At 41.0% G+C, this 10,436-nt stretch overlaps 1 protein-coding gene across 1 annotated transcript in view; it reads left to right on the top strand.

Annotated features, from left to right (window-relative positions):
• The window catches only part of LOC124775066 (trypsin-like), a 115,676-nt gene extending 105,862 nt beyond the window's left edge, over nucleotides 1-9,814 (top strand). The window contains exon 7 of the mRNA XM_047249870.1: nucleotides 9,671-9,814. Coding sequence (XP_047105826.1) covers nucleotides 9,671-9,814 — 144 coding nt within the window. The remainder of the gene's footprint in view (nucleotides 1-9,670) is intronic.
• Nucleotides 9,815-10,436: the final 622 nt, after the last annotated feature.

Below are 10,436 nucleotides of genomic sequence, written 5' to 3' on the forward strand. Positions count from 1 at the left end.
AAATATCAAGAAAATTTTCAAGGTATTTCAAGATCGGGATCTTAGGTATACACTGGTCAGCCAGAACTTTATGACCACCTACCTACTATCGATATAAACCCGTTCAGGAGATGGCAGCGTTATCTGGCGAGCAACGACTGTTAGAGCAGACACACGCGCGGTGCATGTAGTATCAGTGAGAGAACTGTCCGTGTGCAGAAAGGGGAAGGCGCGCGCTCTATCTCAGTTTGACCTAGGGCGGATTGTGATGACCCGGAAGCTAGGCACGAGGGATTCGGAAACTGCACGACTTGTCGGGTCTTAGAATAGTGCTGTGATGAGTTCATACCGATATTAAGATTTAGAAAAAAAGAAGAACTTTTAACTGTATTCGGCGTAAACCAGATTTACATTACGTAGGATAGATTCGGCATGTAGCAAAGTCAAAACAACCGTCGGTGAAATTAAAAGCAACGGTGGTAACATTAAGAGTGCGATGGGAATGCCACTGTTAAATAGAGAGGAGGGAGCGGATATGTGGAAAGAGTACACTGAAGCCCTCTGTGACAAGGAGGACTTGTCTGATCGTGTGGTTAAAGGAGAAACATGAGTCGATAGGACAGAGGTAGGGGATCCAGTATTAGAGTCAGAATTTAAAAGAACTGTGGAAGACTTAAAATGAAATAAGGCAGAAGTGTTACATAACATTCCACCGGAATTTTTAAAATCACTGGGGAAAGTAGCGACAAAATGACTATTCACCTTGGTGTGCAGACTGCATGAGACTTGCGGTATACCATCCACTTCCAGGGATAAAATCATCCACAAAATTCTGAATACTGCACGGGACAAGTGCGAGAATTATCGCACAATCAGCTTAACAGCTCAGGCATCCAAGTTGCTGACAAGAATAATATACAGAAGAATGGAAAGGAGAGTTCAAGATCTGTTAGATGACGATCAGTTTGGATTTAGCAAAGGTGAAGGTAATAGAGAGGTCATTCTGTTGTTGTGGATGATAATGGGAGCAAGACTGAAGAAAAATTGAGACACGTTCACAGGATTTGTCGACCTGGAGAAAGCGTTCGACAGTTTAAAATGTTGAACGATATTAAAAATTCTGAAAAAAATGGGGGTAAGCTATAGGGAAAGACGGGTAACGTACGAGGAGTACGACAAAAAATAGGGAACTATAAAAGTGAGAGACCAAGAACGAAGTGCTCGGATTAAAAAACGGTGTAAGACAGGGATGTAGTCTTTCGCCCCTACTTTTCAATCTATACATCTACGGAGCAATGACAGAAGTACAAGAAAGGTTCAAGAGAGGAATTAAAGTTCAAGGTGAAAGGATATCAGTGATAAGATAAGCTGATGACACTACTAACCTTAGTGACAGTGAAAATGAATTACAGGATCTGTTGAATGGAATGAACAGTCTAATGAGTATACAATATAGATTAAGAGTAAATCGAATAAAGACGGAAGATCACGAAGTAGATGAAGTTAAGGAATTCCGCTACCTGTGAAGCAAAATAAACCATGGCGGACGGAGCAATGAGGATACGAAAACCAGACTAGCACTGGCGAAGAGGGCATTCTTGGCCAAGAGAAGACTACCAGTACCAAACAAAGGCTTAATTTGAGGAAGAAATCTCTGAGAACATACGTTTGGACACATAGCATTGTATGATAGTGAAACATGGACTGTGGGAAAACCGAAGCACTAAAGAATCGAAATATTTGAGATGTGGTGCTACAGACGAATATTAAACATTACGTGGAGTGATAAGGTAAGGAATGAAGGAGTCCTCTGCAGAATAAAAAAAAATGGTTCAAATGGCTCTGAGCACTATGGGACTTAACATCTATGGTCATCACTCCCCTAGAACTTAGAACTACTTAAACCTAACTAACCTAAGGACAGCACACAACACCCAGTCATCACGAGGCAGAGAAAATCCCTGACCCCGCCGGGAATGGAACCCGGGCGTGGGAAGCGAGAACGCTACCGCAAGACCACGAGCTGCGGACTCTGCAGAATCGACGAGGGAAGAAATGCATGGAAAACACTGACCAGAAGAGGCGACGAGATCATAGAACACCTGTTAAGACATCATTGTGTAACTTACATGGTACTAGAGGGAGTTGCAGAGGGTAAAAGCTGCAGGGGAAGACAGAGACTAGAATACATCCAGAAAATAATGGAGGACTTATGTTGCAAGTGCTAGTCTTGGATGAAAATGTCGGCACAGGAGAGGAATTCGTGGCGGGCCGCATAAAACCAGTCAAGACTACTGAAAAAAGAGAGGACAGGTAAGTTAACTAAAAAATAAAAATCAGATATATTACATCTAGTACAGATTTCAATGGGCGACACATTGATCCCTCTCTCAAAGTGTAGGGACTTTGTCAATTTCAGCGGACAAAAAAAAGCAAATGTATCTGGTGTCAATTAGCTAGCGTCACACTCGAGAATAAATTATGTCTGACATCTGAGTTCTTCAACAGTAATCGCACTGAACACATAAGGACAGGAACTGAGATTTCTCAAGAGTTATTTATCACTCGGTGTGAAAACACATTTTGAAAATGGACACGTTCTTATGAGAGTATCTGGGTAATTATGGCCTAAAAAGATTTATTATTGTTTCGATGATGATATTTCTTTTGGTATAAACTTTAAGGGCGTTTCAAGGGGAACGCTGGTTCGCATAGTCGTGTGATAGCTTTCTTCTAGGACGCCCTTTTTTCGTTCCGTATGTGATCCACTAATTGCTTTCTTATTCCCAGTTTCCATGCTATAGTTAGCATAATGAAAAGATCTTTGCCGCTGAAAACACTGGGCTTGATGAAAATGGCAACGTATGATAGACGTTTCTCACGTGGAAACTAATTTAGATCCGGCATATCAAGCTGATTTCAAACAAAAGTTCTCGTTATCGCTAGACACGTAATCACAAGTAATAAAATTTCAGAGCAAAATTTGTTCCCGGTCTGCTTATTCTACAAGGCATTTTGACTACACCTTCAAGCACGAGAACAGAAACAAACTGCAGACACCACAAGGAAATTTAAATTACACAATAATTTACCAGATGTTAACACACTCAAATGGCAAATATTAATCACCCTAATGACATCGTATAGCTTACGTAGGTCAGTCTCATTGCAACAAATACTTCTGTAAACACTGATTTTTGTCAAACAACACGTACCTGCCAGTTCACATGTATACGACAGCACAGTTTAGTGATGCAATATTTGCGCTCATCTTTCACCTGAAGAACTTAGACGAAGTGAATACGACTCGTTCAGCAAATGTGAATTCGATCGGTTTGTAGCTGTTGATGTGATGCTTACTTTAAATATATTCATAACGCATACCACAATGAAAAATGCTCCTATCATACAACAAAAAAAGGCGAAAATGTGCTGGGCAGAGTCAGGGATGTAACAGAAAAGAACTAGCTTTTCGACTTATCTGGCAGCTTCAGATCAAAACATCTTGACATATTCTCGTATTTTTACTTGTCAGTATTAGTATCCAGTTGTTGCAATATAATGCATCATGTCAAGTAAAGCAATGATGTCATTTCGTATAACGTGACACATGCCATCATGTCATCCAACATAGCATTTGTCATGTCGTGCAATCTGACACAACGTGTCATTAAAGTTTAGGATGCATGCATCACCATTCTGAAATACTTCCTATTATACATAGATGCACCCCCATATTCATAACACATATATTGGATTATTGGAAACTTTCATATACATTTTTTTTTAATTTGTTCGAACCTGGAGGACATGCGCACACTTAATATCTTTCTGATACTCAGTGAGATTGCGCAGTGGTAGTGCACTCATATTCTGGAGTCCCTCGTTTGGAACTTCCGGATTAAGTTTGTCATTGATTTCCTATACTTGATGCGAATGTCGAAATAATTCCTGAAACTGCGTGCTACTATTTCCTTCCTTATATTTTTGTCTCTAATGATCTCAAGGTCAACATGAAAGCTTTAAATCCAACTACCCTTATTTCTTTGATTTACTTTGTGATGTGTGTTGGTGTAGCGGGTGCAGAAGACAAAAATCTATTAGCTGGTGCATAAGTAGCGCTTTTGTTTTGCACGTTGATATTCCAATTGCTCTGGGTTTACTATCGACTGTCATTTTTTCATTAGTAGTTCACTGTTGTTGTATACATGGAAGAACCCTGGAGATACTAAAAGGTTTCAGATAGATTATATAATGGTAAGACAGAGATTTAGGAACCAGATTTTAAATTGTAAGACATTTCCAGGGGCAGATATGGACGCTGACCACAATCTATTGGTTATGAACTGTAGATTAAAACTGAAGTAACTGCAAAAAGGTGGGAATTTAAGGAGATGGGACCTGGATAAACACAAAGAACCAGAGGTTGTACAGAGTTTCAGGGAGAGCATAAGGGAACAATTGACAGGAATGGGGGAAAGACATACAGTAAAAGAAGAATGGGTAGCTTTGAGGAATGAAATAGTGAAGGCAGCAGAGGATCAAGTAGGAAAAAAGACGAGGGCTAGTAGAAATCCTTGGGTAACAGAAGAGATACTGAATTTAACTGATGAAAGGAGAAAATAAAAAAATGCAGTAAGTGGAGCAGGCAACAAGGAATACAAACGTCTCAAAAATGAGATCGACAGGAAGTGCAAAATGGCTAAGCAGGAATGGCTAGAGGACAAATGTAAGGATGTAGAGGCTTATCTCACGAGGGGTAAGATAGATACAGCCTACAGGAAAATTAAAGAGATCTTTGGAGAAAAGAGAACCACTTACATGAATATCAAGAGCTCAGATGGAAACCCAGTTCTAGGCAAAGAAGGGAAAGCAGAAAGGTGGAAGAAGTATATAGAGGGTCTACACAAGGGCGATGTTCTTGAGGACAATACTATGGAAATGGAAGAGGAAGTAGATGAAGATGAAATGGGAGATATGATACTGCGTGAAGAGAGTGACAGAGCACTGAAAGACCGAAGTCGAAACAAGGCACCGGGAATAGACAACATTCCATTAGAACTACTGACAGCCTTGGGAGAGCCAAGCCTAACAAAAATGTACCATCTGGTGAGCAAGATGTATGAGACAGGCGAAATACCCTCAGACTTCAAGAAGAATATAGTAATTCCGATCCTAAAGAAAGCAGGTGCTGACAGATGTGAAAATTACCGAACTATCAGTTTAATAAGTCACAGCTGCGAAATACTAACGCGAATTCTTTACAGACGAATGGAGAAACTGGTAGAAGCCGACCTCGGGGAAGATCAGTTTGAATTCCGTAGAAATGTTGGAACACGTGAGGCAATATTGACCCTACGACTTATCTTAGAAGAATGGTTAAGGAAAGGCAAACCTACGTTTCTAGCATCTGTAGACTTAGAGATAGCTTTTGACAATGTTGACTGGAATACTCTCTTTCAAATTCTGAAGGTGGCAGGGGTAAAATACAGGGAGCGAAAGGCTATTTACAATTTGTACAGAAAGCAGATGGCAGTTATAAGAGTCGAGGGACATGAAAGGGAGACAGTGGTTGGGAAGGGAGTGAGACAGGGTTGTAGCCTCTCCCCGATGCTATTCAATCTGTATATTGAGCAAGAAATAAAAACTTTGAGGTTTGCCGATGACATTGTAATTCTGTCAGAGACAGCAAAGGATTTGGAAGAGCAGTTGAACGGAATGGACAATGTCTGGAAAGGAGGGTATAAGATGACCATCAACAAAAGCAAAACGAGGATAATGGAATGTAGTCGAATTAAATCGGGTGATGCTGAGGGAATTAGATTAGGAAATGAGGCACTTAAAGTAGTAAAGGAGTTTTGCTATTTGGGGAGCAAAGTAACTGATGATGGTCGAAGTAGAAAGGATATAAAATGTAGACTGGCAATGGCAAGGAAAGCGTTTCTGAAGCAGAGATATTTGTTAACATCGAGTAGTGATTTAAGTGTCAGGAAGTCGTTTCTGAAAGTATATGTATGGAGTGTAGCCATGTATGGAAGTGAAACATGGACGATAAATAGTTTAGAGAAGAAGAGAATAGAAGCTTTCGAAATGTGACGCTACAGAAGAATGCTGAAGATTGGATGTGTAGATCACATAACTAATGAGGAGGTATTGAATAGAATTGTGCCGGAGTTAGTGGCACAACTTGACTAAAAGAAGGGATCGGTTGGTAGGACATGTTCTGAGGCATCAGGGATCACCAATTTGGTACTGGAGGGCAGCGTGGAGGGTAAAAATCTTAGAGGGAGACCAAGAGATGAATACACTAGGTACTGGGAGATGAAGAAGCTTGCACAGGATACGGTAGCATGGAGAGCTGCATCAAACCAGTCTCAGGACTGAAGACCACAACAACAACAACAGTTCACTGTTGCAGTTTGAGTCTACATATTGTCATTTTGTTATTTGCTGATAGTGAGTGCTACTGTGAACACTAGAAAATTGAGTGCCAGGTAGAGAAATCGGAACATTTCCGACGTATTTTTCTTTTTGAATTCAATAGAGTGGTGACAGTAGCGGAGGCAGCCAGAAACATTTGCGCAGTTAATGGGGATAAGGCCATTGGTCAGGGCACGGCAAGAAAATAGTTTCCTCGTCTTAAGGAGAATCGTTCACGAAGACTTTCGGGGTTTGATGAAGATTGTTGAAGAGCATTGATCCATAATGATCCACGTCAGCGTACTCGAGAACTGGAGTATGTCATTATTCCACCATCGTGCAACATTTGCATGGAATGAAAAGGCTCAAAAATGGGTGACGCATGCTCCAAGTCAAAATCACTAAAATCAGCGGGTGGCCATATGTTTATCTCCACTTGATCGTTATCAACTGGCTCGTGGACAACACTGACCATTCCTATTCTGTATCGTAACTGGTGACGAGAAATGGTGTCTGTATGCAAACATAGGAAAAGGTAGGAATGACTGAGCCAAAACAAAGCAACAACTCCCCGTACAAAGACCTGCGCGCATGCACAAAAGATTATGTTATGCATCCAGTGGAACAGAGACGGGGTGGTGAACTACGAATTGGTTCCCCGGGTGTACCCATCACTGTTGACATTTATTGTCAACAACCCGGACGTCTTACAGATGTAATCCACGAACAACTAACAGGAAGAATGGGTGAAGTGATGCTACTCCACCATAACACCCACCCGTATTCTACTAGACTGACAAAAAACACTGCTTGGGAATTGGGTTGGGAATTAATTCCGCATCCACCTGATTTACCTGTCCTTGCGCCCTCAGATTTTCACCTTTTCCGCTCCCTATCGAACAATCTTCAATGTACTTCTTTTCCGGATGATAATGCACTCAGAACATGACTCGACGAGTTCTTCGTCTCAAAATCATGTGATTTCTACAGTCACGGAATCGAAAAATTACCCCAGCGTCGGAAGCCTGTTGTAAATAGTGAAGAATAATATATTACTGATGACTAAAGTGTCTGTTATGTTTATACATTGTGTTTATGGAAAATCGCTGCGTACTTATCTACGTAGTAGATATGTTGAAATGGGAGATGGTGTTGATCGCGCTTCAGGTCTCTCTCGCTACCCATTGATCTGAGCAATGTTCAGACCCCCTTGAAAGTTAAGGAACTAGGGAACGCTACCTTCACCTGTTTAAACACCGGAAAATAATTTTCAAACGCACTAGCAATACTGCTCTAATCAAAAGCCTGCTCTGTACTCTATGTTACAAATGAAGGCATACAACTATAAATGGTGCTTTTAAGGGATCGGATACTTCACAAAATAGATAATATACCAGCAGACATATTCTGACAGTGATCTTGTGACAGCTCTAATCATTATCTGTACGACGAAGGCTGCCAGATCTGGTAGTTTCTAAAATACTGACAAGCAGCTGAAGCTAATTATATTCCTGTGACTTAGAATATAACCAATTCCGACTTTATCTTATCTTCAGGCCCATTTTCAGGAAGCTGAGGGATGCACGCATACAACGCCAGTTGTGTTATAATTTAATTAATTGACGTTAATGACTTCAGTAATAGCAATACAGTCACAAGGTTTTAGAAGATGATTTCATCTCCATTATCCACAGTGACTCTGATTTCGACAAGATGTCGTTCGTGCAAGACGGAGCTCGAGCCCATCGAAGCAGGCGAGTGTTTGATGTCCCGGAGGTGCACATTGGGGACCGCATTCTGGCTCTGGGGTACCCAGAGGCCACTGGCATGGGCCTCAATTGGCCGCCATATTCTCCGGATCTGAACACATGTGACTCCTTTTTGTGGGACTATATTAAAGACACCGTGTATAGCAATAACCCCAAAATCATTGCTGAGCTGAGAACAGCTATTCAGGAGGTCCTCGACGGCATAGATGTTCTGACACTTCAGCGGGTCATGCAGAATTCCATTATTCGTCTGCGGAACATCATCGCCAATGATGACAGGCATATCGAATGTGTCGTAACTTAAATCCGAATATATCTAGTGACGTTTACATGTTGAATAAAGTATGTGCACGGCATAGTTTGTAACTAATTTATGTTTTCTTTTCGCATAACTGAATGATTGTCACCCTGTAGATAATCTACACTGCTATATAAAGAAAAGTAATTGTTTAACGTTGTTACCAAAAATCTCGAAAAGTTCTTGACCTATTTGCTTCAGATTCTTGCACATTTATCAAACATTCGGATGAACATAGGCTTCATTACACATACCAATTTATTTTAAAATTTTACATGATACCTAGGCTTCATTATACACATACGACCAATTTACTTTAAAATTTTACATGGTATCTCAATGAACATTCAGACCGACATTGACTGATTTCCATTGAAACAGAAATTTATAGGCTTTTTTGTTGAAAACCGCTACGAGAGAGAAAATACTATGCTCTGCTTTGGAAATGTGTGATTTCGTTTTCTTCCTCGTAGACGGTTTCAACTACATAGCAGGGCAGTTAAAACATTGGACAAATTGCTTTCTCATATATACTCTTTCTCCTTGTACATAAATTTACACAACAGTTGTATGCACAACCATGTACTATTTTATTTTCTTCCTCGCAGTTGGTTGTGACAGAAAACGGGAAAATTGTATTCATTGTCAACATTGTAATCCTACCTGTTAACAGATTAAAACTATATTAAATAATGTCATTGAAGTTACAATCCTTCCAGACCAAGCAGCTGGGGAGGAATGAAGGAGTCCTCTGCAGAATAAGAAAAATGGTTCAAATGGCTCTGAGCACTATGAGGCTTAACATCTGTGGTCATCAGTCCCCTAGAACTTAGAACTACTTAAACCTAACTAACCTAAGGACATCACACACATCCACGCCTGAGACAGGATTCGAACCTGCGACCGTAGCAGTCGCGCGGTTCTGGACTGAGCGCATAGAACCGCTTGACCACCGCGGCCGGCCTATACTAGTGACCCCAACAGATTTAACTAATGGTTTTAAGCGACTTCAGTTCCCAGGCAAGGTTTCGCTTGCAATGTCAACATACAAGGAGTTGGACAGAGAGAGGAGGAGGATATGAACTTACAGAGGGGGAAGAAGAAAATGTGCAGAGAGAGAGAGGGGAGATGGAGATTAGGATGTGTATCCAATTCCCAGACATATTTGGCAACTGCGAAGTATGTGTGTATGTTGGTGTTGCAGGGCGATTCTGGCGGCCCGCTGTTCGTGGATGGAGAGGTGGTGGGCCTCGTGTCGTACGCATACGGCTGTGCCCGTCGAGGCTACCCCACCATCTACACCAGGGTCTCCTCCTACATAGACTGGATCTCCGGCAATGTCAACTAGGCACGCCGCCCAAGTGGATGTGGCTGGCGTCTGTGTCCCACTGCAAAACAACAACGCATAGGAAAAAAGTCGTCTTTCTTCTTAAATATACAATCATGTTTTGCGTGTTTTCATGTTTTATGATCAGCAGCAAATAACTCAGTAAATTAATAAAACATTAGAAATCATTTCCTTCTTCTTATTTTAGACAAAACATCTGTTGTAGTTCAAATGTTTTAGAGACCTGCCTGCATCTCTTATCCTTCAGACAACGTAAGGAAGATAAACCTAACAACCATAATGAGAGAAGAAGAACTCCCAAGATTTTTCCGTGGCCATCTTGAGAGCAGAGCATGCTTAAGATACTGACGTGACGAACTAAGCGACGTAACAGTCAACTAAAAAAGATATTTGTATAGTAACTAACTTTTCGGTTTGATTCCAATTAACCATCTTGATCCTGTCTAAAGTGAAAATTTCAAAAAGCAAATGACCAATAACACAGTGAAGATAGACTCCAAATTTACACAATCAAACGCACAAACTTACAAACACATTCACTTCCCCAATCGAAGCGCTGGTGTGGTGTTAAGGCCAGATACATGAACTTCACTCTTTTTCGCAACACACTCACACACACACA

The sequence above is a fragment of the Schistocerca piceifrons genome, chromosome 1 (assembly GCF_021461385.2).
Source record: "Schistocerca piceifrons isolate TAMUIC-IGC-003096 chromosome 1, iqSchPice1.1, whole genome shotgun sequence".
Lineage (NCBI taxonomy): Eukaryota > Metazoa > Arthropoda > Insecta > Orthoptera > Acrididae > Schistocerca > Schistocerca piceifrons.